At 52.1% G+C, this 25,675-nt stretch overlaps 9 protein-coding genes across 9 annotated transcripts; 5 read left to right on the top strand and 4 right to left on the bottom strand.

Moving 5' to 3' along the window:
- The first annotated feature begins 9 nt into the window (after window positions 1–9).
- BP01DRAFT_354644 (U3 snoRNA-associated protein UTP13) lies at window positions 10–3,311 on the top strand. Its single transcript, XM_025574488.1, has 3 exons — window positions 10–234; window positions 291–318; window positions 380–3,311. The coding sequence occupies exons 1-3, from the start codon at window positions 61–63 to the stop codon at window positions 3,097–3,099; spliced, it is 2,922 nt and encodes a 973-aa protein (XP_025433431.1). The 5' UTR covers window positions 10–60; the 3' UTR covers window positions 3,100–3,311.
- Window positions 3,312–3,344: 33 nt separating this feature from the next.
- spp2 (spliceosome ATPase-activating subunit SPP2) lies at window positions 3,345–5,321 on the bottom strand (the record flags this gene model as incomplete). Its single annotated transcript, XM_025577963.1, has 2 exons — window positions 3,711–5,321; window positions 3,345–3,658 (listed from the first exon to the last, which is right to left on the bottom strand). The coding sequence occupies exons 1-2, from the start codon at window positions 5,086–5,088 to the stop codon at window positions 3,345–3,347; spliced, it is 1,692 nt and encodes a 563-aa protein (XP_025433430.1). The 5' UTR covers window positions 5,089–5,321.
- Window positions 5,322–5,533: 212 nt separating this feature from the next.
- On the bottom strand, window positions 5,534–7,246 carry eaf1 (MYB and HSA domain protein). The gene has a single exon (XM_025571112.1). It carries the CDS (start codon window positions 7,183–7,185, stop codon window positions 6,028–6,030), a length of 1,158 nt encoding a protein of 385 aa, XP_025433429.1. The 5' UTR covers window positions 7,186–7,246; the 3' UTR covers window positions 5,534–6,027.
- A 5,711-nt stretch (window positions 7,247–12,957) lies between these two features.
- On the top strand, window positions 12,958–14,759 carry BP01DRAFT_336006 (putative 60S ribosome biogenesis protein Mak11). Its single transcript, XM_025573223.1, has 2 exons — window positions 12,958–13,968; window positions 14,027–14,759. The coding sequence occupies exons 1-2, from the start codon at window positions 13,021–13,023 to the stop codon at window positions 14,639–14,641; spliced, it is 1,563 nt and encodes a 520-aa protein (XP_025433428.1). The 5' UTR covers window positions 12,958–13,020; the 3' UTR covers window positions 14,642–14,759.
- Window positions 14,760–15,028: 269 nt separating this feature from the next.
- On the top strand, window positions 15,029–17,343 carry BP01DRAFT_314575 (translation initiation factor eIF2 subunit gamma). Its single transcript, XM_025572539.1, has 3 exons — window positions 15,029–15,677; window positions 15,749–16,735; window positions 16,815–17,343. The coding sequence occupies exons 1-3, from the start codon at window positions 15,148–15,150 to the stop codon at window positions 16,843–16,845; spliced, it is 1,548 nt and encodes a 515-aa protein (XP_025433427.1). The 5' UTR covers window positions 15,029–15,147; the 3' UTR covers window positions 16,846–17,343.
- Window positions 17,344–17,570: 227 nt separating this feature from the next.
- Window positions 17,571–19,511, top strand: BP01DRAFT_354640 (zinc metalloprotease). Its single transcript, XM_025574487.1, has 5 exons — window positions 17,571–17,663; window positions 17,767–17,949; window positions 18,016–18,762; window positions 18,827–19,019; window positions 19,084–19,511. Exons 1-5 carry the CDS (start codon window positions 17,649–17,651, stop codon window positions 19,314–19,316), a joined length of 1,371 nt encoding a protein of 456 aa, XP_025433426.1. The 5' UTR covers window positions 17,571–17,648; the 3' UTR covers window positions 19,317–19,511.
- Window positions 19,512–19,530: 19 nt separating this feature from the next.
- On the bottom strand, window positions 19,531–20,433 carry BP01DRAFT_216217 (uncharacterized protein). Its single transcript, XM_025571111.1, has one exon. It carries the CDS (start codon window positions 20,185–20,187, stop codon window positions 19,666–19,668), a length of 522 nt encoding a protein of 173 aa, XP_025433425.1. The 5' UTR covers window positions 20,188–20,433; the 3' UTR covers window positions 19,531–19,665.
- Window positions 20,434–20,538: 105 nt separating this feature from the next.
- On the top strand, window positions 20,539–21,464 carry BP01DRAFT_216186 (mitochondrial 54S ribosomal protein bL34m). The gene is made up of 2 exons (XM_025571110.1): window positions 20,539–20,694; window positions 20,903–21,464. Exons 1-2 carry the CDS (start codon window positions 20,630–20,632, stop codon window positions 21,291–21,293), a joined length of 456 nt encoding a protein of 151 aa, XP_025433424.1. The 5' UTR covers window positions 20,539–20,629; the 3' UTR covers window positions 21,294–21,464.
- A 576-nt stretch (window positions 21,465–22,040) lies between these two features.
- BP01DRAFT_291418 (putative zinc metalloprotease) lies at window positions 22,041–25,333 on the bottom strand (the record flags this gene model as incomplete). The annotated part of the gene is made up of 3 exons (XM_025571652.1): window positions 22,041–22,256; window positions 22,317–24,388; window positions 24,442–25,333. 3 exons carry the CDS (start codon window positions 25,331–25,333, stop codon window positions 22,041–22,043), a joined length of 3,180 nt encoding a protein of 1,059 aa, XP_025433423.1.
- Between the last annotated feature and the right edge of the window lie 342 nt (window positions 25,334–25,675).

The raw sequence follows: 25,675 nt of genomic DNA, 5'->3' as shown, positions 1-25,675 counted from the left end.
TCAGCAACCGCATAAACTCCGATTTACGTGGATCCTTTTGGATCTGTAGTTTCGCAGATTATGTCTAAAGCTGTGGTGAAGACGACCTTCGAGGCTTCTCGCACGCTTCGTCCCATCTACACCGGAGGAAGCACTGCGCTCGATGCCAGCGGTCGCTTCCTGGTGACATGCATCAGTGAAGATGCTCTCGTGGTGGATCTGGAGACCGGAGATCAGGTCGCTAGTCTGGAAGGAGTGAGTAGTCGTTCACCTTTTATTCTATTGCATCCCGCTGACATAGAGACATCTAGGATGGCGAGATTATCACAAGCTTAGCCAGTATGCAATCTCCCAGCTTATGATCATCGTTCTGTGGTTTGGTGTTTCTGACTATACTTAGTCTCTCCGTCGGCCTCCCATGTCGTTCTCTGCTCACGGTCCATGTCTATGCGAATCTACTCTCTAACACCTCTTGACGAGTCCACACGTACGATCGACGCGAAGCTACTCAGAAGTCTCAAGCCCCACACAGCACCTGTCGTGACGACTGCAATTGATCCCACAGGTACCCTACTGGCGACTGGTGCTGCGGATGGCTCGATCAAGGTCTGGGACATCCGGGGCGGTTATATCACGCATACCTTCCATGGCCACGGAGGTGTCATCTCAGCCTTGTGCTTTTTCCAGGCGCCAGACGTCACGAACAAATCGTCCTCGAGTAAGAGGAAGAACAAGAACCAGTCGCACGACTCAGATGAAGATGAAGAAATGGGAAGTTCAACGGGAATTTTCCGACTTGCCTCCGGAGATGAGGAGGGTAAGGTATGCGTGTGGGATTTGAACAGGAGGAAGCCCATCGCATCGCTTGAGTCTCACGTTTCGGTTGTGCGCAGCGTTTCATATTCGCCGTCAGAAAATGCCTTGCTTTCAGCCAGCCGCGACAAAACCGTGATTGTATGGGACATGCGAACATTCAAGACGCGGAGGGTCATTCCAGTCCTCGAAAGTGTGGAGGCTTCCTGCTTCGTCGCCGATAGTGGATTGTGTCTAGTTGCGGGCGAAAACGGTCGCTTGCGCGTATGGGATTGCAATCGCGGAGGAGAGGTCACTGCCGAACAAGAACCTGCGTCTGAATATGAGGCCGTTGTGGCAATTCAATATTCTCCCGGCATGTCCTACGCATTGACAGTGCATGCTGACCAGACTATCCGGTTCTATTCTTTAGAGCCTTTGGCCAGCTATAACCCAGGCACAACCTTGGATCCTTTACCGATTATTCGGCGCATATCGGGCAACGACGACGATATCATCGATCTCGCATATGTTGGTTCTGACCGGTCGATGCTGGCTCTGGCTACAAACACGGAGAGTATCCGCATTGTGTCGGTGGGACCATCTGAAGACAGACCATCTGCAGACGGAGAAGGATACTTTGGTGCCGATATCACGCACCTTGAGGGCCATGACGACATCATTATCTGCGTTGATGTAGATTGGTCCGGTCACTGGCTGGTCACTGGTGCAAAGGATAATACTGCACGTTTGTGGCGTCTAGACCCTAAGAATTCATCCTATACTTGCTTCGCGGTCTTCACCGGCCATGCCGAGTCATTGGGTGCTATCAGTTTCCCCCGAGTCCCACCCCCCGCCAATACTCCTGCCTACAACGATCCTTTGAACCATCCCCCTGCGTTCTTGCTCACGGGCTCCCAAGACCGGACGATCAAGCGCTGGGATCTCGGGAAATTGCCTCCGTTAAGCTCTGACAAGCCCCACCACCCCAAGGCTATCTACACCCGCAAGGCGCACGAAAAAGATATCAATGCTCTGGATGTCAATCCCTCAGCGACATTATTCGCATCTGCCTCCCAGGATCGCACCGTCAAGATCTGGGCAGCCGAGGATGGCACCACGGTCGGTGTCCTGCGTGGACACAAGCGAGGTGTTTGGTCTGCACGTTTTGCCCCTCGAGGCACTCCCATACTCAACTCCGAGAGCGGGACTAGCACCAACAGAGGCTTAATCGCCACGGGCTCGGGTGACAAGACCATCAAGATTTGGAGTCTATCGGATTACAGTTGTCTTCTCACCTTTGAAGGCCACACGAATAGTGTGCTTAAGGTGATCTGGCTCCCGCCTTCAGATTTATCCCACCAGCAAGAGGATGACGAGGAGGAAGAATCTGCACTGGCACAGAACACAGCGGCACAAATGCGTCCTTTGGTGGCCTCTGCCGCCGCCGATGGCTTGGTCAAGATTTGGTCCCCTTACTCGGGCGAGCTCGAGACTACTCTTGACAACCATGAGGATCGTGTGTGGGCGTTGGCCAGTCCGACCCCCTCCGGCTCTCGCGAAGATGTTGCATCTCCCACCACATTCAAGACTTCTTCGCCTTATGGTCTTGTTTCTGGCTCTGCCGACTCGACAGTCACATTCTGGACCGATACCACTTCTGCCACCTACACGGCCGCAGTGAACGCCAATTCGGCTCGCATCGAACAAGACCAGCAGTTACAGAACTACATCCGCGCCGGTGCTTATCGCGAAGCTATCACACTTGCGCTCCAGTTGAACCACCCTGGACGCCTTCTCTCCCTCTTCACTTCCGCCATTGATGCTGCTGATGACCCGTCCTCAACCGAGGCTAAGGACATTGCGAATCAGAACAGTCTCACTGGCAACGCTTCAATTGACGAGGTCCTCCAGACCCTTGATCCCGACAATCTCCGCACCCTTCTTCTCCGCGTTCGTGACTGGAATACCAATGCGCGCACTGCCAGAGTCGCACAACGCATCCTGTTCGCTCTGTTCCGGTCTTACCCTGCATCAACGTTCGTTGAGCTCGCAACATCAGGCAGGGCTAAGCGACGCAGCGACAGTCGCACTAGTGCAGGATTGAAGGAAATCCTGCAGGCTCTGGCTGCCTACACAGACCGCCACTACCGGCGAATTGAGGAACTCTCTGACGAGAGTTACCTTGTGGAGTGGGTGCTAGCAGAGATGGATGGTGGTGTGGGCTTGGGTGGGTTGGGTGCTGCGAGCACATATGACTTCTTCGCCAACTCTTTGGAGGACAATGTGCCTGAGTCCGAGAAGGATGTCGTCATGTTGGGATCATGAAGACAGGCCCATGGATCTAAACTGGATTCCAGCCATGAATGAGAACATGTATAGATAGACAAAAGATCATCTGTTATTTTTGGAGATATTGGCGCTGTGAGCGGAGTCCTGCTGTCTTGCTCGATGATTCTGGTTGGGAGGAATACCGCGTTGTAAAAAGTTATGTTCGTCTAGGTGATAATGCGATATCTGTAGGGAGAAAAAAGCCATTTCCGACTATACATGTGGGCAATCTCTAATCCTTTCTAAGTCACGCTACCGGCCGTCATATCTTCGTCTCCGATGCGAGTCGCGGTCACTATCGCGGTCTCGATCGCGATCACGATCACGGTGCCTGCTGGAAGTATTCGAGGAGTGCCTCGAACTGTAGCGATCATCGTCTCGAGATCGGTGACTCCTGCCACCGTCTCTTTCGCGCTCTCTGTCCCGGTCGCTATCTCTGTCTCTGTCTTTGTCTCTGTCACTGTCCCTGTCCCTGTTGTCTCGATTCCTCTCTCGATCTCGACGAGAGTCACGATCTCTGTCTCGCTCTCGGTAATAGCGATCATCGCGACTGTCACTGCCGCCATCGTCGTACCTGCGTCTTCTTGATTGTCGATCGCTTGACGAACGACTCCGATCTCTCCTCGACGACCCGTTGCTGGATCTTCCATCGTAATCTCGTCGTCGAGAGTCGCGATCACTTTCTCTGAGCCGGTCATCTCGATCGCGCCCGCTCCTCTCCAAGTTGCGATCCCGCCTCGCCTTCCAATCATCGTCCTCATCCTTCTTTTTCGCTTCCTTCTTCAGGGAGGACAATTCCTCCTCCGTGATGAACTCGCCCGTCTTCGTATTCCGCATCATGACAGGCATGTAGACACCCTCCGTATTCGCACCCCCTTCCTGCCCGGCCTTCCTCGATCCTTTGCGCATCGCAGCCTTGCCCCAGGCTCCCAGTTCAGCCTCCGCGCCTTTACCCCCCGAAACATCCTTGGCTCCAATGCCCAAGAACCCAGGTCTGCGCTCCGGGACCCGCGCCTTGTTGCCCTGCGCGGCGGCGGCAGCAGCACCGCCATACTTGCCCTTCCCAACCGCCTGCCCCTCCTTCCAACCCATTCCCCTCAGCAACGCCGCGCCAAACTCCTCCACGGGAATCGCATTATATTGGTCCAGCGTCGCCGACTCCGGCCTCGAGGCGATATCCGCCCGGAACGAGCTCGTCTCATCGTAGCGCAGCGGCGGCTCATCCGAAGCCGGAGCAGTAGCCTGGATCACCAGATCCGACCGACCCCTTTCCGCTGTCTCACCCTTGCTCTCTCGAATCAGCGCCTGCAACGCAACCTCATCCTGCGTCATCGGCTTTGTCGTCTTCTTCTGCTCCTCCGATATATCCTTCTTCTCGTCACCACCGCCCACCACCCCTCCAGCGTCCTCCATCCCCCTATCTCCATCGCCATTTTGATCCTGCTTTCCATCCTCCTCCGGATTCTTTGCCGCAAAGCTCAACCCGTAGACCACACTAGGCCCCTCTGTCTCCATCGCCGCGCCCCCAGCGACCTCGCCACGCCGCTGCGCCTCCTGCAGCGCCTGCACCTCCTTGGGCAACAGATTCTTCGTCCCACGCGGCCGCGCGCCTGGCCGGTCGCGCCAATTATTGTTACTAGCGACGGGGATCACGAGCGGCTGTTTCGCGGCGGCGTCGGCGGCGGAGATCGCGGCTCCTGTGGCCGTGTCAAAGCCCGTGACTTCCTCGTGGGCGGGGGCGCGGCTGGTTTCATCCTCCGAGTCCTCGTCATCATCGTGAAGCTGCCGAGGGGGGCGGCGCCCGCGCGCGGCGAGGGGTAGGGAACGAGCGGCTGAGGAAGAGTCAGTCGGTTTGGTAGTGGCGGACTTGAAGTTGAGAGTTGTTGTTCCGCTGCCTCCGCCTCCTCCTTTGCCTAGTGAAAGGGAGAAGGGCTTTTTTGCTGTGCTGGGATCGCCACTGCTTTGTGGGCCGTTGGATGAGGACATTGTGTTTTCTCTCTTTTCTCTTTTCTTCAAGTTCTGGCTACTGAAATGAATTGAAGCTGGATGAGTGAGAGGTGATCTTGGGGTTGTGATTCTGGATTGATTCAAAGGTCCACCGATCACTCCATTTGAGGCGATTTATTCAAGCATGCGCTGAGCTGGAGGAAGGGTATGACTGCGCCCTCTCCTATATCCGTGGAACTCGTTTGTATGCAAGGTGTAGGTCTGCGGTTTTGTGTATGCGAAAGTTACCACTCATTGAAAGCTCACTTGCGTAATAAGCATCGCCGAGGCGGTGGCAAAATTAGAGACGCGGGGCTAAACGCGCGCTTACAGGGATTTGAATCAACAACCGCCCATGGAGTATGTATTCTTGCAGAAAACCTTGGATGGGTGTCTTAAAGCGGCCCCGATGGAGGAAAACCTTGTATACGTGGATATATTGCGTTAACAAAGTAAGCAGTAATCATACAGTCGTGCGGTTCATTATATCTTTCGAGCCCATCCCATTCCAATTGGCCTTCCAAGTTGTATCCTCGGCGCCATCCTTTTGTATCCGTCCTATCAATACATGTAGTACAAAAGCGCAGAGAGAATTGACACAATAAGTCCCCCGGAACGTTCAAGTGCAAGCCGAACCTCAATAGCGTGAGAAGTCGCAGATGATGGAGAAAGAAAAAGAAGGGGTAACAATAGCGGGTGAGTAAGCTGAAGGAAGAGGGTGAAGGTAGAAAGTGAGTCGGGGAAGGCGAGAAGGGTTCATGTGAGGCTAAGGGAAGTCTGTGCCATCAAAAGGCTGGTTTCATGGCGGAAATGGTCCAAGGAGTAACACGGAAAGGTAGAATAAAAGGTAGTAAGAAGGGGGGATAAATATGTACAGCGGAAGAGTAGAAGAGACAAGATATCAGAGATTGGTCTAGTAGCCTAATCTGTTCGACAACTTCAGCTAGTTGCCGTCTGAGCCTGAGGAGGGTTGGGACTCTTATTCGCAGCGCCCGGCACTGGACCAGCTTGAACGCTACCACTGCGCTGGGTCTGTGGAGTAACACTGCGGCTGGGTTGAGGAACAGCGCCATTCATGGATGGAGAGCTTCCTACAGCAGCAACTCGGTTTTGCTGTGCTGGCTGGGGAACACGCATCATGGGCGAAAAGCCCTGAGCCTGTACTGGAACTCCCGGCCCACCACTCATCGCAGCCTGGGGCGATTGGAAATTGGCATCATGCGAGACTTGATAATTAGCCTGAACAGCGCCGATGTTGCCAGCTGCATTACTCATGGCAACCTGCGTCATACGCTGCTGCTGGAACTGATGTAAGCGATCCGTAGCTAACTTGGTGACTTGCTCTGGAGGCATGTTTGGGTTGCTTCGTTGAATCTGGGTTTGCAGGCTGCTGATTGTAGGCACCATACTGCCAGAGAGCAGATTCGGCTGACCCATCCGGGGGGACGGCGTCGAGACGCCCTGTGGAGTGGTATTGTGAAAGTTGGGGCTTTGCATTCCACCGGAGGCCTGCAGTGCAGCCATCATGGCTGGATTGTTAGGGGTCCCGTTGACATTCGGCATGTTAAGGTTCGGAGAATGAGAGCCTTGTGGCACGAATTGCTGCTGGCTGTGGAATTGCTGTTGGGGCTGCTGGGGTTGGGTCTGCTGTTGATGAGGATGCGGCGGTGGCTGTTGCCTTGATTGCAGCATTCGCTGTTGCTCTTGTAGCCGGTTGGCTTCGCGGATGACGCGGGCGTTATCTGGAGAAGTCTGCATGGGCATCCCAGGACGAGCAGCAGCATTGTGCTGCATGCTGGGCTGTTGTTGCATCATCTTCACTGCAATCGGGTTGGGCGGCATGGCTCCATTAACAGGTGTACCACCAGACATACCCTGCATATGAGGTCGAGCTTGGTTGGGACCGACACCATGGGGCATCCCAGCTGGCATTCCATTTGGCAATCCGTTGGAGATTCCGTTTGGCGTGTTGGCCGCCATAGCGGGCGCCCCAGGGTGTGGCATACCATTAGGAGTTCGCCCCGGAGCATTCATTATCTGCTGCTGATTAGGTACTTGACCAGCACGTTGAGCGGCCATATTTGCTTGGTTGGCCATGTTTGCCTGATGAATAGAATGTGAGCGACAAGCATGTAATAACAGTCATGTTACAGCAGGACTTACTCTCTGTTGAGCGAACATCTGTTGCCGATATTGTTCCTGTCTCTCCTGGAGCTTCATTTCACGTTCATATTTGAGTCGGCTAAATTCAGCAGGCGATGAAATTGGAGGCTTTGGTTGATTGGCTTCATTCACCTTCCGCAACGAGGCTAGATGAGATGCTATGGAGATAGTCATCAGTAGAGTACTAGGCACACTCGTGAGCGAGTGACTTACCATGTTGCTGCTTCTGAAGCATGGTTTCTCTCTTCTTAGCCAGTTTCCGCATAGCATCGAGCAACGCCAGATGTTTAGAAGATCTTCTTCGGTCCACTCGAACCGGCTGTGTAGTTCTCCGCCGTATTGGAGGCAGTGACTGCGAGTTGGTGTTGGTATTACTACCTTGCTGCTGCTGCGGTTGTTGCGGTTGTTGCGGTTGTTGTTGTTGCTGCTGCTGCTGCTGCTGCTGCTGCTGCTGTTGCTGTTGTTGCTGCTGCTGCTGCTGCTGTTGCTGCTGCTGCTGCTGTTGCTGGGCCGCCTGTTGTTGTGCTATCACCGTGCGCTGTGCCGATTCGAGCCGTTGGTGGTAGGCTCGGAAATATTGGGTTTTAGACATGTCAGCAGGTAATCCTTCTAAGCCGATCCAACGCTCAAAGCATTCCCAAGGTGTTCGCCTCTCTGCGCCAGATGTGAACTGCGAGGATGGGCTCAAGCAGTTGGAAATGAGTGACCAGTTGTAGGAATACTCTTTCACTAGCCGACGGAGCTCATCGTCTTCAGCATAGGTCCACTGAGAGGATTGTCTTGACTCAAAGAAACCGACCGTGGGCATAGGATGCTCGGTAGGGGGTCTAAAGGAATGGCCAGGGTGGATTCTATCACGGATGTGCCTGTTCTCCATGCGAAAAAGTGCGACATTTGTCTGCTCCGGAGGAAGTTCCAGCGAGCCGTGGTCGAGATCAGACCGATATTGGGAGTAATCATATCGACTACGCTTCCGAGCCGGTTCGTCGTCGTGAAATGTAACTTTGCCAAGCGCGTATTTCGACACGGGAAGAATGTCAGTTTTCCATACCGTGTCAGGAGATTCTTTGAAGACTGGGAAGTCCACTTCGGGCTTAATTGTGATGGGAGAATAAATGGGTAGCTCGTCCAGAAGCTTCTGGGCCGCGGGAGTCATATCCAATGAGAATGTGAACTCATCTGTGCCTAAGGAGAAGATGGCTGCCGGAGCGACTGTATCGCCCATTAAAAGGCGAGGTTCATCACTGAAGCCTTCGCTCGCGGAATCTTCTTCGGTAGAAGGAACCAGATCTGGGGTAGGTTGAGAAATGATCATCACCTCGTCAACCGTCTCTTCTTCGGGGGGCGATATCAAACTGGGCTTGGCCTCCACTTCCACAGCCTTGTTCACGGGAGGAATCTTGGCCTGTATGCGAAGCAGGGAACGGTGCTCTACATCACTATTGACAAACTCCGCACACCAGTCTGCGCAACTCTTCGCTGCGGCGATTTTCCATTTTCGTTCCTCTCGGAAATCAGTGCGCATCCACTTCACGTGATTCAGCAGCACATCCAAATGAGTCCCTTGTCTTGGAGGTTCCACCGATCGCTTCAGTTGACGCAAGGGCCACCTGTTCGCATTTTGTAGAGAATATATCCGACGCAACGTGCGACAATCCATCTGTTCCTGGTAGTCGAGGAGGTGGTTTGACGTTGTCAGGGTTTTATGAGCAGAAGCAATGAGTGTGCTGAGACTTGTCCCACGAGGAGGTGTATATGCTCGGCTCTGGAACAAAGTAAAGAGGTAGTCCTGCTCTTCATTAAGCTTGCCGAGGTCACCAGCATGCTGCTTAATGATTTCCATCGATTCGCTCTTCTCCTGAGACTGTTGCTGCTGCGGTTGTCTGGGGAATACAACCGCAGACAACTTAGTCCTCTCTTTCTCCCGTGCTTTGCGATCCTTGAACCGGGTCCTGGCCGTGGAATGGGGAGTGGCCTCAACTCCGGCCTTTGTCGTCTCCGTAGGCTTCTCGGCGGAGCTCTGCCTATCAGGCTGGGGGAATGGCTTGGGTGACTCCCCAAGGATCTCGGATACTGATTTATGTCGAATGGCTCCAGATGAAACTCTCGTTGTCATTCTTTCAACCGTCGGTGCTGCATTGGCAGGCGGTGATGATTTCTTTACTGATGTTGTTTCTCTGGGAACCATGGTGCTTGGTCCAGCTTGAGTCAAATCTTTGGCAGAGAGCTGAGGCTCAGCAGGCTGTCCGACTACCTCCAGCGACGCCTTCGACTCTACTGGTACTATTGAAGGCTGTATTTGAGCCTCTGTTGGTAATTGTGTGCCAGCAGCAGGAGTTGAGGCGGTACTTTCTTCAATAATTTGGCTCGTCGCAGTATCGTTGACCGAGTTATCGCCCAGCGATTTGCTTGCAGCAAGTGTCTGTTTAAGTGACTGCGCCTCCTCAAACCGCAATTGTTCATCAGGCGTAGATGGTACCAATGTGGGGAGAGGGGTGGCAATCTCTTCATCTTTAGGGCTTGCAAGTCTCGCAGCAGCAGCAGTATTGACCGGCTCTGTGGGGCTTGTAGCTGGCGATACAGTGACCGGTAGAGGGGGTGTGTTGTTTGAGTATAGACCGGCCGACGAGACAGGAGAGAGCGGCTGCTCCGGGACTCTGGGGGCGTTTCCCAGAGTGAGCGACGGACGTGAATCATGCTTCTTCTGGGCCGGTGGCACATTAGATATTGAACCTAATTGTAGGGCATTTGCCTGCTTCTGGTCCAGCCCGACCGCAGCCGCCGCCAATGCCGTGTCCTGGCTACTGACTTGCTTCCCTTGCGCTGCAGAATGTGTCGTCTGATCTACGACTGGGGACGGAGCGGCCGGCGCAAGTTTTCTGGTCTCTGAAGATTCATCACGGCTCTGGAATTTTGTCAAAGAGGAGTCAGGCGCAAGTTGAGCAGGAGCTAGCGATGCGCCCGCGGGTTGCTGTAGCTTCTGTGCCGGGATCTGCTGCGGTCTTGGATGCTGCTCTTCGTCAACTGGCTTAATCTGCGTGGCAGCTTTCTCTGCTGTGGGCAACGGGTTGGCGACATCGTGAGTTCGCGCAGCAGGTGCTACTGGCAGTGACGGTGCGGGCGCTACATGAGCCGTAGGCTTCTTGCTTTCTCGCGATAAGACCGCTGCATAGTCTGGTAGTTGTGGAAGAGTGGCTTCATCAAAGTAACGACCTCTGTTCAAGGTTAGTGTATAGGTCATGCCGTCTGGTAAACTGCACATTTCAAGACTTCATAGGACGAATATGGGATGACATGCTAATTTCATTTAAGGGAAGGCAATATGAAAAGAAAAAAAAGAAAGAAAGAAAGAAAAAAAGAAAGTGGTAGAATAAAAAGATGTATTAGATGGCAGCAGCATGGAGTATGAATTGTCTCACCTGGTCAGGTCGTTGGCATCGAGGAACGCCTGTTCCTTGTGATGGTATAGAGAGTCCGCCGGAGCGTTCCCGGTCGCGCCCGCGAAGCCTACGGTCGCAAAGTAGAGCTCGCTCAGTTTGCGCTTCCGCGACGACAAACAACGTCTAAATAATTATCAATGAGCGATAAATCCCAGTCGCTAGGCTTGTAGGAATATAATAAATCGCTTGAAAATGATAACTGAGGGTAGTATCAAATACGTACGCGATCTCATCTTTCTTAGACCGGAGAAGCTCGTCACGGAGCATGGAGCCTATTTTGGGGAACACAGCATCCGATTAACGCGCTAAAATTAGGAAAAACCAATTGAGCGAAGTCATCCAGAAGGAAAAAATCGCTCGGAAAGGATGAAATGGTGGTGGTTGTGAAGGGAGCTGATGCCAAAGATACGACGCGAAGATTTCACCGCGGAAGGGATTTTTGGGGTCTTTTCGGGGGGGGGTTTGTATGGTGGGAGAGTGAATGGTAGTGTTGGTGGTGGTGAGGACTTCTGGGCCGGGTACGGTACGGGTTGGGAGGGAGGAGGAAACTGTGAGGGAAGTTCTGGTATGTATGGGAGGAAGGGAGACAGAAGCTGAGTGAATGCCGCGAACAGCAGCAAATTCAAATCAAGGGTAAGGTAACAGATACAAGAGATTTACCATACAAAGTAACTCTGGGTGACAACGGAATGGATATGGTGCGTGGAAATCACCTTGAGAACCTGTGGCTATTTCACCCCCTTACTAAGGTAGCTCTGCTTGATAAGACTAGTCCTATTCCAGTATAGTGATCTCTATGAACTGCCTGTTTACTCCCACTTAAGAGTTGGTAGGAACTGCATTGTACTCTGTACAGTATTGTTGTACTTGGCCGCAGGTGAACCTATTCAAGCTCTTTGTGGACTTGCCCGGTACTGGAATTTTATTTCTAAGTGGTTTTTGTATGTGAAAAAAATGCACTAATAAGCAACAAGAGGTATAGTGCAATAATCACTCTGATGTGTGGCAGAAAGAACGACCGAGTGGTTTATATAAAATCATCCAAAGCGGTGATATTCTCTTCATGATACCAACAGTTTCGATTCGATTTATGATCTACTTACCACTCGAGACACGAGGAGGAGTTCTTCCGTGAACGGAAAGAGAAAGAAAAAGCCACTCCACAAGATTCGAGTCGATTTATGTTTTTGATGCAGGCTGGCCTTTACTTGGACGGACGGATACTCGTACTTTGGAGCTGTCAATTTTAAAATCATTCCTGGTCACAGATGGTCTGACGGTGCCAAACGTCACATCAGCACTAGGACCACAAGCCTTTCTATGATATATAATCGCTTGGTATCTGCTCGCCGTTGGCGTATTCAAGGTAGGTCTACACTGACACACCGGAGCAGAATGAATGTCTTGAACAGAAGGTGAGGATCTACAAGCCACGTTGTCGTACGGGATCCTGAAACATTGGATCATTTCTATTTCTCGGTCTCTTCCTTCAAATCACCCTATTTGAGGCTCAGCACCAGTCTTCACTGTCGTGGCGAGTAAGTTGAGATGAGTCATTCTAGGGCTTCCTGCTAGGCCCAAGGCTTGGGGGTCTGGTTACCGCACACTCTTTGGGGTCAAGAAGGCAAATAGGTGATGGGACTCCGAGTCAGTTGGCCAGTACCAATAGATATGAATGGGGCTGAGTTGATATGGGGGATCAAAGAGTCAGCTATGACTGACTGACTACTAGTATACAAGTTCATTGAAAGGCTTCTCAACCATGATCCATATTCCTCTTTGGACATGCACATGTTCCGTATGCTCTACAATGCTCGAATTCCGAAAAGTTTGCCAGAAATTTAGAGCCCAGACATCTTACAGATTGCTTGTTTACTAGACTGAGTAGACTGCTCTATGCCAATGCTATGTATATCAGTGAAAACGCAGCTAGACCAAGAGTCAATGGAATGTCATATGCTAAGGAGGACTCATCGTGAAGTACAGGTAGTCTGGGTATAATATCATCTGTTTGCGTTGAAGAGCATCAGCTACCACCTAGCCAAACTCATTTGATACTGATCAATATCATCCTTCAGCCTCCAGAAAACGTTAATACGTGAGTCGTGCCCGTACTTCGTAGTAGTAAAAGGTGTTTTTTGCTCTGGAGAAAAGGCAACTGCGGCCACTAAGAACCACAACAGGGCCCACCTTCATTCACCGCCAAGCTTCCCCGGTGATAACGCCTGGCAGAAAAAAAAGTTGCCCGCTTTCTGATCGCTCGCAGATTGCCCATCCAAACTTCCTTCAGATTCCTCATATCAAGCCCCAATATTACCCATCATTCATCATGGTCAAACGCAAGAGAGAGGAAACGGTCAAAGACCAACAAATTCCGAAGCAGGTGTCCAAGGTCGCAAAATCAACCACTAGTCAACAGACTCCTGCTGCCACCGCTACCGATTCTCCGGCGATCACTCTGCAGATAGTCACCGGCTCCTACGAACGTGTGCTGCATGGCTTCACTGCTGCTATTTCACCTGATGCCTTCGCAAGGCCTGATAATGCCACCACCACCGAGACCTCCGGCAGCGCTAATCTGGTTCAGTTTGTGGACAACTTCCTTTTCGAGGCCCACACCTCTGCAATTCGATGCCTCGCATTGTCCCCATTGCCCAAGGCAGATTCCAACGAAGCCCCCCAAGTAATTCTGGCAAGCGGTGCTACCGATGAGCGTGTCAATCTCTACTCGTTATCTGCAGCTCCAGTGGCTTTTAGCGAAGAGTATCCTACTGTCCCGACTCTCGCGGGCAACAAGATTCTTGAAAACCCCAAGAACCGCGAATTGGGTTCATTGATGCATCACTCCGCTCCCATCTCCGCCCTCAGCTTTCCCTCGCGCTCAAAGATCCTGGTTGCGGCCGAGGACAACACCATCTCAGTTACCAAGACGCGCGACTTCAGCGTCGTTTCGACCATCAAGGCCCCGCGCCCCAAAGTCCAGGGCCGCCCAAGTGGTGACACCGCGCCTCCCGGAGGCTCCCCATCTGGAATCAACGATTTCGCCGTGCATCCGAGTATGAAGCTCATGCTAAGCGTTGGCAAGGGGGAGAAATGCATGAGATTGTGGAATCTGGTTACTGGAAAGAAAGCTGGAGTCTTGAGCTTCAACCGGGAGATTCTACAAAGTGTCAAGGAAGGAAAGTGGAGCACTGGTGAAGGAAGGAGGATTGTGTGGAATTCCGCGGGAGACGAATTTGCTGTCGCTTTTGAATGGGGCGCTGTTGTATTTGGCATTGTAAGTTTGCGGTATGGCTTCTCCTGACAGGATGGCACCAACTGATTAACCCCGACAGGACTCGACTCCCATCTGCAGGGTGTTCCCCAGTCCCCGCAGTAAGCTTCACCAGATGACATATGTCAGCTCTGATCCCTCTTCAGAGGATAGTGATGAACTGCTTGCCGTATCGACTGAAGACGGCAGAGTCATTTTCTATTCCACCAAAGAGGTTGAGAATGCACCGGAGGGGGATGAATCTCCTATTCCTTTTGCCAAGGTCGTTGCCCAGCTCGGTGGCAGAGCAAATGGGTTCCCTGGCAGAGTCAAGGATTTCGAGGTTCTTAGTTTGAAGGATCAGCCAGGGCCCAACAAGAGCGACTACTTGGTCGTTACTGCTAATAGCGAGGGTTTGATCCGCGTGTGGCTGCTACGCGGCTCTGAGTTGGTAGGAAAGAAAAAGGGTGGCAAGAAGAACTCTAGCTCCAAGAGCGACAAGGCCCCTGAAGTCAACCAAGTCGGCCGGCTGTTGAACACCTATGCTACGGGGAATCGGGTCACTTGCTTGAAAGCATTCGTGATGCTGGCGGCTGACGATTCGTCCGACCTTTTCGATTCGGATGACGAGGAACTCGAAGATGAAGATGAAGCCAGCGAGGAGGAGTCCGATAGCGAAGCCAGCGACGCTGAGTAGCAGCGGGCCTAATGTATGTTGACCTATAACGTTATACCCAACCATCGTTGTTAGACAAAAGCGGGGTGAATTGTTCAATTGCCGTTGGTAAAATCATGTTGTTAGTATGTTCTCTGCGTGGTAAAAATCTGCATGGAGTTTCCTTCGGAACTTAGTGACTATAATCCCTGCTTCTCTCTTGTACTGGGATCAGGTACTCTTGTATCCCTACATCTGCATTCTGGTGCCCGATTGAATAGTGGTTGGTCAACAGAGCGCGATGAGTCAAAACGGCCTGCTCGCCAACTGGTCAACACAAATCCTGCCGCTACCCACCGCCTACTCGCTCTCCACTGCACAAACCCGAACCCCACTGGCTCAAACCGTATCATATCGCCTCTCCGTTCCCAAGCAGCAATTTTCATCCGACCAGACGACCCTCGATATCCGCCCCTCCAATCCACCCCCTCGTCAACCCACCCTTCTATACCTTACCCCGTTGTCGTCTCCTGGTTAAGATCGCAATCATGGCTACCAACGGCGATTACACAGACGATGAATCTCAGCCTGGATCTCCTATGCTCGATGCGAACGGTCACGATGACATCGAAGATCAGGAGCCCCTCGACCTCGAGGAGAAGCCTTTGAAGTCTGCGATGAAGAACTCTGGAGTGCCCTCTCTTCCCCAGATTAAGCGGCCGGAGCTGCCTGAGCAGCCCAACCCAGAGACCCTCGACCTGTCCACACTCACCCCGCTGACGCCCGAGATTATTGCGCGCCAGGCCACGATCAACATTGGTACCATCGGTCACGTCGCTCACGGCAAGTCGACGGTTGTCAAAGCTATCTCTGAGGTGCAGACTGTCCGTTTCAAGAACGAGTTGGAGCGAAACATCACCATCAAGCTGGGTTATGCCAATGCCAAGATCTACAAGTGCGACAACCCCGAGTGTCCCAGACCGACTTGCTTCAAGAGTTTCAAGAGTGAGAAGGAGATCGACCCGCCTTGTGAGAGAGATGGATGTTCCGGTCGCTACAGACTTTTGAGACATGTTTCGTATGTACTTTACACCCTGTCTTTCCGAGCAAAGCACTCTTGTAGCTAACTGGTGACCCGCTCCGTCGCAGGTTCGTCGACTGCCCCGGTCACGATATTCTCATGAGTACTATGTTGTCAGGTGCCGCCGTCATGGACGCTGCCTTGCTGTTGATTGCCGGAAACGAAACTTGCCCTCAGCCCCAGACCTCGGAGCACTTGGCAGCTATTGAGATCATGAAGCTCAGCCACATCATCATTTTGCAAAATAAGGTCGATCTGATGAGAGAAGATGGAGCCCTGCAGCACTACCAGTCGATTTTGAAGTTCATCCGTGGTACCGTCGCCGATGGCTCTCCCATTATCCCTATTTCCGCTCAGCTGAAGTACAACATCGATGCTGTCAACGAGTACCTGGTTTCGCACATCCCGGTCCCTGTCCGTGACTTCACCGCTTCCCCTCACATGATCGTCATTCGGTCCTTCGACGTGAACAAGCCTGGTGCTGAGATTGAGGAGTTGAAGGGCGGTGTTGCTGGTGGTTCCATCCTCACTGGTGTGTTGAAGTTGAACGACGAAATTGAGATCCGTCCTGGTCTCGTGACCAAGGACGAGAACGGCAAGATTCAGTGCCGTCCCATTTTCTCCCGGGTTATGTCCCTCTTCGCTGAGCACAACGACCTGAAGTTCGCCGTGCCTGGTGGTTTGATTGGTGTCGGTACCCGTGTCGATCCTACTCTTTGCCGTGCTGATCGTCTCGTTGGTTTCGTTCTGGGTCACCGTGGACGCCTTCCTGCCATCTACACCGAGTTGGAGGTTAACTACTTCCTGCTCCGTCGTCTCTTGGGTGTCAAGACCGCCGATGGCAAGCAAGCCAAGGTTGCCAAGTTGACGAAGAACGAGGTTCTCATGGTCAACATCGGATCTACGGCCACTGGTGCCAAGGTTGTCGGTGTCAAGGCCGACGCTGCTAAACTCAGCTTGACCAGCCCTGCCTGTACCGAAATCGGCGAGAAGATCGCTATCAGCCGCAGAATTGAGAAGCACTGGCGTTTGATTGGATGGGCCAACATTGTCGCGTGAGTTATCCCCTCATTTTGTGTGGTTTCAGGCTCAGAAGGATGAGCGGTCATGAATATTGGCTAACTCTTTTCTTAGCGGTAACACTCTTGAGCCTGTTTCGAACTAAAAACAAGCTATTGGTAGCTTGAAGAGTCTCAACTTGGTCCAACCGGGAGACGGTTGATGGAGACATTGTAGTCTAGTTTACAACTAGCCTTGATGGACTGGGTCACTCTGAAATAGAAGGGTTTATGGTAATGAAAGCGCGTGTCGGGTTGATTCCCTGAATAGAGAACGCAGTAAGTTCAATCTTCGCCTATCTCACCTGCTGAAGAGTACGGGGGGATATTTCAGCTCCCGTCGGCCCAGCCCAAGGTTTGCAGAGACAAAGAGGCCATGCATACAGCAGGATGGATAGGCAGGCTGGAGGTTGAAGTAGCATGGCTGGAGTTGGTGTACGAAGAGCTACTTCCTTTGACGTGTGTTATGACGCTATTCTGTGGAAAACTTTTCTCTTTTCATCTCTTTTTTTTCTATTCATTCTTGTTATTCGGTCCAAAAGGTACATGGCCTCTTTGTAGATGCTGTATAGGGGAATGATGAATGCAATGAAACAAAAGTTAAGACTTCAAATGCTTCATGTTTTTTATGGTAATGAGTTGCACACCAGGTAGTGGGAAGTCCCTGATTATTTCGGGTCATTGAATGCTCCTTGTTGCTTATTGACAGCCTGTCTTGTACTTCATAAGACGACAGTATTTAGTGACAAAGCCGCGGTTGACTAAGGCTGCAAGGCAGTCAATCACTTAGTTAGCTTAGGTAGTCGTTAATTACGTTTCACCCTCTCCGCGGCGTCTTTCCTCCTCCTTTACTACAGCCCACCTCGCAGCAAGTTCTATCTCAGATCCTTGCTGTGCTGCGGACGCTATCATGTATATTCTCGAGGTAAGCTTTCAGATCCCAGGAACGATCTCTATAGTTTTTACTCTCATACTTCGAACAACTGGGAGCAAGTTGAAGCTAACGCGGCTTACCGTGTCCCGTTTAGCAATTGGCGCGTCTGCTCGACCGCCCATTATTTCCCTGGAAGAATGTCCTCGTTGGGTTCTCTCTGGGACAGTTCATCCTAGAGGGTCTCTTGTCTTTCCGTCAATACAAGGTTTTGCAGCGGACAAAGCCCCCCCAGGTCTTGGAGGGCGAGGTATCGCAGAAGGTTTATGATCAGAGTCAGGTATACACATTCAGTCTGGCATTCTTACCTTCACAGGTCACTGACAAGCCCCAAATTTTGTGGTAGGCTTATGGTCGCGCCAAAGCCAAGTTCGGTTTCTTCGCAGGTCTTTACGGTCAGATTCAAAATCTCGCATTCATCTACGGCGATGTCCTCCCCAAGCTCTGGGGTGTTAGTGGTCTCCTATTGGCACGGTATCTTCCATCTCGGTTTCAGGGCGAAATCGCGCAGACGCTCGTCTTTCTCTTCGGGTTCAACTTGATAAGCACGGTTCTCTCTCTCCCAGTCTCGTACTACAACACGTTCGTTCTTGAGGAGAAGTTCGGTTTCAACAAGCAAACAGTCAAGCTCTGGGTCACGGACATGCTCAAGGGTCAGTTGCTTGGTATTGTGCTGGGAACCCCGATCATCAGTGCGGTCCTCAAGATTATCCAAAAGACTGGCAACTCGTTCTTCTACTACCTCTGGATCTTCGCCATCTTTATTCAGATCTTCGCCATAACCATTTACCCGATTGTCATTCTCCCTCTTTTCAACAAGCTGTCGCCCCTCGAGCCAGGCCCAATCAAGACTGGCGTTGAGAACCTCGCCAAGAAGCTCGAATTTCCCTTGAAGGAGCTGCATGTCATCGACGGCAGCAAGCGGAGTGCTCACAGCAACGCCTACTTCTACGGACTTCCATGGAAGAAGCATATCGTGATCTATGATACTTTGATTGAGAAGAGTGAGCCTGAAGAGGTGGTCGCAGTGCTCAGCCATGAACTCGGTCACTGGAGCCTGAGCCACACTACCAAACTGTTTGGTATCGCCCAGGTGAGATTCACTATCCTTGGCCATTTGCAATGCTACAGGAAATGGACTAACGTGGAAATGACAGTTCCATATGTTCTACATCTTCGCCCTTTTCTCCGCTTTCGTGAACAACAAGTCTTTATATCAGTCATTTGGCTTCCACAACCAGCAGCCCATCATGATCGGATTCCTCTTGTTCTCCGACGCTCTGGCTCCCATGGACGCCGTCGTCAAGCTGCTTATGAACATCCTCAGCCGCAAGTTTGAGTTCGAGGCTGGTATGTTATCACCTCTTGCTTACACAGTTGAGCCCCAGATGTTTTGAGGACTAACAAACCATAGACGCCTTTGCTGTTGGACTCGGATATTCCGCTGAGCTGGCACAGTCTCTTCTCAAGCTCCAAATCCAGAACCTCAGCACCATGGATGCTGACTGGATGTACGCCAGCTACCACTACTCGCACCCAATCCTCTCGGAACGTCTCAAGGCGCTTGGCTGGAGGGGCGGAAAGGTCACCAACCTCAAGGAGGAGGACAGCGAGAAGCCGGTCAAGGCCGCGGACCGTGAGCTGTGAGACCTTTCTCTGTTTCGATGTCTTCCGGGAATCTGACAAAGCACCACATCCTCCTCTGCCATTCGCAGATTGCGGTAGTGTTTGGGCAATTTGACCGATATGAAACATGACATTTCAAGGAAATGGTGTAATAAAATTGTAGGAAATTTGACGGGGGATAATAAAACAACCATTGGCTACCTCCAATGTAAATTCGCCTCAGATGCGCCCAATGCTGTATGCATGTTTAATCTTGTAAACCCAAATCAATAGCAGCGGATCCCCGAGAAAAGTTAGTGCAGACCATCGCCAACCGTAACAAAAACAACCAGATTTTTGCTACTAGAAAGTCCATCCAGTTTTTTAAGCATCAGTCCTCGGCCTTAGCCTTGGCCCGTTTCTCAGCCAGTCTGCGCTCCTTCTTCCTGCGCTTCCTCTCTTCCTTGTCAATACCTCCAGCGGCGGGGTCTGCTTGATCTTCCTCCATGCCGATATCTGCGTCCATCGCATCCTGCAAGCCTTCCAGACCCTCCCCTTCTTGTTGGAACTTCTGGGCATCTTCCCAATCCTGACCCTGCTCGGCGCCGGTGGTCTGCTGCGCATCGCCATCCTCTCCAGTCATGAGCTTTGCCAGCGTCAGGTCCCGACCCAGGACCTCACCGGCCAAACCGGCCTGCACGCGCTTCAGATTGTGCAGCATCAAATTGGGGGCCGCGGCCGTGGTGCGCGACAAGGGACCATGTTCACTGATTCCGGCGTTGGGTTGCAGAGCGGGGTCTGTCGCAGCGCGGTCGAGGTAGGCAGCAAGGAAATCGTGGGCAGCTGACTGGGAGATGGGTTTAGATGAGATTATGGTCGTGGGAGGAAGAGCCGAAGGACCTTGGGCGGCCATTGTGACAAGAGGTTCGCTTCAGTTTCGGTGGTTGTATGCGAGTTTATGTATGTAGCTTTTCTCTTTTCCGGAGCGTGCTGGGAGTTGACGATGCGAAGTGGTAGAAATGGTCGGACTTGGCTGATAAGGTAATTGAAGTACGCTCTCCGGACCTGTCGGGGATTTGCGACAGAAGTAGATCTCTGGGTGGAGAATGAGGCGAATGGGCCAGAAAAAAGGAAGCTGGATGGAGATGCGCCGACAAATTGCGGGCGGGACAGAAAAAAGTTGGTGTAGAGTCGGAGGTGGTCCGTGCGCAGAGGTTCAATTTTCGTCCGCCGTCACTCCAGACCTGCTGATGACCTTCCCTTCCACCTTTCGAGATCTCCCCCTCGGCGATTCCGGTTTGCTTGCTCGATCGACGTTTCTTCGGACGTCAATTCCATCACTTTAGTCCGACAGTATGTTTTGCTTCCAGTGCCGGGCTGTGCCCGCCTCTCTCCGGTCCTCCATGACCGCGGCCACCAGGTACGTTTGGTTGCTGCGATCGATGTCCTGCCAATTCCACACCACCCAATCTCCACCCCATATATCGTCCACCTGAACCCCCCTTGCACAGTGTCCAGGGCTGCGGAGGAAGACTGCACAACAGAATCATAACCATTGAGCACATAGCACTGTCTTCTCGAAAGCCTTTCCGGTATGCCGACCACTAACCAACTATCCCTATCTCTAGAATCCCCATCTCCGCACAAGCCGCCGCCCGCGCATCAACCGCAACAACCACCCCGATCCGCACCCTCATCACCACCACCTCCTCCTCCTCCATAACCTCCGCCTTCTCTCCCCTTCGCGCCCAGCAACAAAGATTCCAATCTTCTCTCCTTTCATCAACCACCGCCTCCTCCTTCCTCCCCTCCACATCCCCCTCCAGCACAACCGCCCTGCTGCAACAATCCCGCTCCTTCTCCGCCAGCGCCTGCCTGCTCGGAAAGCGTAACACCTACAACCCCTCGCGACGGGTGCAGAAGCGCCGCCACGGATTCCTGGCTCGGATTCGGACCAGGGGCGGCCGGAAGATTATCCAGCGGAGAAGAGCCCGCGGCCGGTCTACCTTGAGCTGGTAGATTTTCGGTTTTTCTTGGGGCCTTCTCTTCCACTTTCGTTTTCCCTTCCACTACAGACAGACAGACAGAGAGAGAGAGGGGTGGGGGTGAAGAGGGGCCACGGAGGTTAGGGGCTTTTTCGATCGTTCAGTGGCTCTGTTGGGACCATTGGCTGGGGTACCTCGCTGTGGGGTTCTGTTTCGTTTCTGGTTCTGTTTCGTGTCGTGTTGCATATCCCGTTTGAAGGTGATGTTTGCGAGGATCTAGAGGGGGGTTTTCTCTGTCTCCGGAGGTCGGGGGGAATGGCTGACTAAATCGATTGATATCATGGCGGCTGTATTCTATCCCTCCATTATCTTGATACTATTTATCTGTACCATATACACATCTTACTACTGCCATGTGCGATGGGTTCCGGGAACTCAGGGCGTAGTTCTCAGGGTGGTGGCTGTCTTGGATTCTACCTAGAACTTGCAAGTCGAAAGTGTGGGGGGTAGACATTCGCAAAGAAGACGGTAGGATATCTAACGCGAAGGACGGGCCATTAGGCATATGTTGTAATAGTTAGGGCATTTTGTTACATGTACATGAGAGCCTGGCATTATTATTTATGTAGCAGAGAAAGCAGGGTCTTTCATGGTTCGGCATAGTAAGAGTGTTCTCTAACAGGTGTTTCATCGAGGCTTGTTGTCTAAAGCATTTACGTGGTATACCACGTGCTCTACTCTCGGTTTCATATAACGTATCAAAACAAATCACACAGGGGAATCACTCCTCATCGGAGCCGGAGTCTTCCTCTTCGGAGTCTTCCTCGTCTTCGGATCCGCTTTCCGAGTCGTCGTCATCGTCATCAGAGGAATCCTCGTCATCCGACTCCTCATCATCATTGTCATCGCCGGTTTTGAGTCCGTAGTCGTCCTCAAATTCCTTGAGAGCTTGCACCTTGGGAGTGAAGCCGGAAGCTTGTAGGCCTTCCTTGATTGTCTGATTGATGAGTTAGTCAAGGGTAGTCTAGAAGGGAGGGTTGGACTTAAGATTACGTACCTCTTCCATCACAGTAGCGCAGGTGATGACAATGTTAGCCGTCTGAGGGTTGAACAGGGGCAGGATAGTCTTCCTTAAAGCACCCTTGACCTCCTCGACAGTGATGGCGCGCACGCGTTTGAGCATGTTCTCCTTGTAATCGCTGGGTAGGCGACGGACGACCTGACGGATGAAGCTGTCCGACGCAGCGTTGGCAATAGTGGCCTGTTCGTTGGCAAAGCTGACCACAATGCTGCTGATCGCACCCTCCATCATCAAGGGATCAAACGCGATGGCCCCGGAGAGGTGGTCCTCGACGATCTGCTTGCTCGAATCGAAGGCCTTGTGTGCATTCGGTGAGCGGTACACATCGAAGTTGACGAATCCGGTGTCAATGTTGTAGGCGAAGTTCGTACCGTACGCCAATCCCTTGCCACGGACTGCAACCCAGAGGGGGCCTTCGACAGCATTCATGTACGCGATTGCAACCAGCAGGGCCGGCAGGTTCGGGTCGTCGTAGGAGTCCAAACCCCGAGACGTGGCGTAAGCAAAGGAGGAATCGATGGTCGGCATGGGTACCACATATGACTTGCCTCCAAGATGCTGGCCAGCCTCGCTAAGTAATGGACGTCTGGCTGTGATGGGTCGCAGAGGAGCGACAGCTCCCAACCGTTCAACATATGGCTTCCAGGCCGAGACAGGATTTTGCAGCTTCTCCAGATCGGCAATAACCACAACCCGCATGTTTTCGAACCGAAAGAGAGCCTGACGAATCTCTTCCATGCGTGCAACGACAGACTCCGGCTCGTCGGCCAATTGCTTCTTGATCCGCTTCAGATAACGAGCCTTGACCAGAGTGCTGCGGGCTCGCACAATCGACTCGGCCGCATAGTGTACCATGACATGGACTGCCGCCAGCATGTCGTCACCGCTTCGCTTCGAGTCCGGTACATCGGCGAGGAGGCGTTTGGTGATTGCGCGTAGTCTTTCGACGTCGAATATTGAGTTCCAAGAAAGCTCTTGAAGCCACGCGATTGCGGTGCTATACTTCTCCAGTTCCACCTGGAAAGAGATACGCAGCATCTCGGAAGATCCCAGGCTCCTGGCGCCTTCCATAGAGTACCCAACTGTATCTCTTTCCAACTCAACAACAACCTGTTCGAAATCGATGGTCTTTCCATCACGCTGGATTGGCAGGTTAAAGAATGCTTCCGTGTATACAGATAGAAGAGGGCGAAGCTGCACAGGAACGGCTGCTGCTGAGATAAGTAGGGATAGCTGAACAAAGCTGCTTGGTATGTGCTCAAAGTGAATGAACAAGGGCAGGTCAGAGCCATCAGCATCCACCAGGCTTTGGGGCTTGTTGTCGGGGCGGCCCAATTTCAGGGCAGTACCAGACCGCGCAGTTGTCGTCTCGACAAAATGAATGGATTCCACACCCGGAATCTGGAATTTCTCCAGCATCTCTTTTGGTATCTCTTTGTCGTTCTCAGCCTTGGCTTTTTCAAGCTTCTCGGCGAGCTTCTTCAAGCCCTCTTCACCCAGCCGCTTCTTCTGCTCCGCCACTCGGGCTTCTTCTTCCTTCTTAAGTGTCTCGGACATCTTCATGGATGGGACGCCCAAGATCGTGACATGATTCGCATCGGATATCCATCTTTTGATGAAGCTGCGCCATTCGCCTTCGCTCCACTTCTCCAGCACGTCATATTCCTTCAGAGATGCAACGTCCAACATGGTGGACCCGTCCCGTTTCCCAAAAAGGAAGTCAGAGATCACGTATTCCGCGAAGGAAGAAGCTGACGTTTCCGTCGAGAACTTCCATGTCCGTCGTTGTCGGTCGATGCATTCCCTGAGGTACTTCATGTCGAGTTCTTTCTCCATCGCATCCTTGAGGACCTCGAAGAAACGCTGCTCCACCCGAGCGATCTTCTTCGTTTCTACACTAGTCAAAGTGAAGCGAATTTCGATGCTGGGGTGATCCTCGGTGGCATAATAGACTGCGCTGGCGAGCTGCTCCTTCTCTACCAAGATGTTGTCCAACAGTGAAGCAGATGATCCCGCCAGATATAACAAGGCAACGTTGACAGCCCCAGCTGTTGACAGTAAGTATTGGAGCTATATACCGAGGAAGCGGTTTGCGACTTACTTTGAACTGGGTCTGTGCCGTCAGGTCCAAGAAATCTGATCTCGATCTCGCCAAAAGACTCGTCCTCTTCCGGAAACTCGACTCTCTGTACGATGGATTTTTCCAAGGGAGGTGCCTGCTTAGAATCCACCCAAGGGCGTGTGAATGACGCATCTGGGCTAGGGATGACATCTAGAATGGTATCTTCGAACTTGTCCAAGACACTCAACATGTTCTCATGATCTACCTCACCTGTGATGATCAGACACAGGTTTTTAGGCTGATACATCTCACGATGAAATGCTCGGATACGATCCGCAGTGAGCACGCGAAGCTGGCCCATCATACCCCCGGTTTCGTAGCGAAAACCTACACCCTCAGGGTAAGTCAACCGACGAGCAGTCAAGTCGATCAGCTCTGCGGAATTGTTTTGTACACCCTGCATCTCTGAGTAAACCACACCTGCATCGTTTCCAGTCCCATCGATGTGGTGGACCTCAGTATAGCACCCTTCATCAGTCAGGGTTGGAGCAATGACATGCTCTAGGTACACAGGCAAGATCTGAGCGAAACCCTCCCAGCCCGCTGTGTCCAGCGTGTATGCGGTGTGATCAGTAGCAGTCCAAGCGTTAGTGCTAGAATACACTCGAGTTGCGAGCTTATCAAGAAACCCTTTGTATCTGTAATTCCGTGATCCCATAAAACACAAGTGCTCCAAGGTGTGAGGAGCTCCTGAGTCATCGTGGATCTCAGTCGCTAGAACAAAGTATCCCGTAACTTTAGGGCCTTTCTGGTCGATGACCACGACCCTCATACCAGTCCTCGTCGATTCATACTGAACAAACTCGCTGGGCGAATAGTCCGGCTTGAACCTTTGGAGGAGCTTGAAATGACCTTTCTGGCTTGGTGACATCTTAATAGCCGACCCTGCGTACCTGCGGGGATATGGTTGTATTCCAAAACTTGCGGTCACTCCCCGTATCGAGGAACTAACTTGATTGTCAGCACGCCATACCCGACACCAATTGAAGTATTACGCCCGATGAGGGGCTTTAAGGCATATTCATGGAAGCTAGCAATGCTCTGGGGTTGAAACACTGATTTGAATGATAGATGCACTTTTCTTGGTGCTCGAAAATGCTAAACATGCGATAATTTATGATTCAAGATAATTGCATAACAGTCAAGGTGGCTGGCGAAGACCATGGCATCTCTAAATGCGGATCTGTGCCCACAAATTTGGTGATAATGTTGA

Source organism: Aspergillus saccharolyticus (assembly GCF_003184585.1).
Source record: "Aspergillus saccharolyticus JOP 1030-1 unplaced genomic scaffold BP01scaffold_7, whole genome shotgun sequence".
NCBI lineage: Eukaryota > Fungi > Ascomycota > Eurotiomycetes > Eurotiales > Aspergillaceae > Aspergillus > Aspergillus saccharolyticus.
This window is presented reverse-complemented; position numbering and strand designations above follow the sequence as displayed.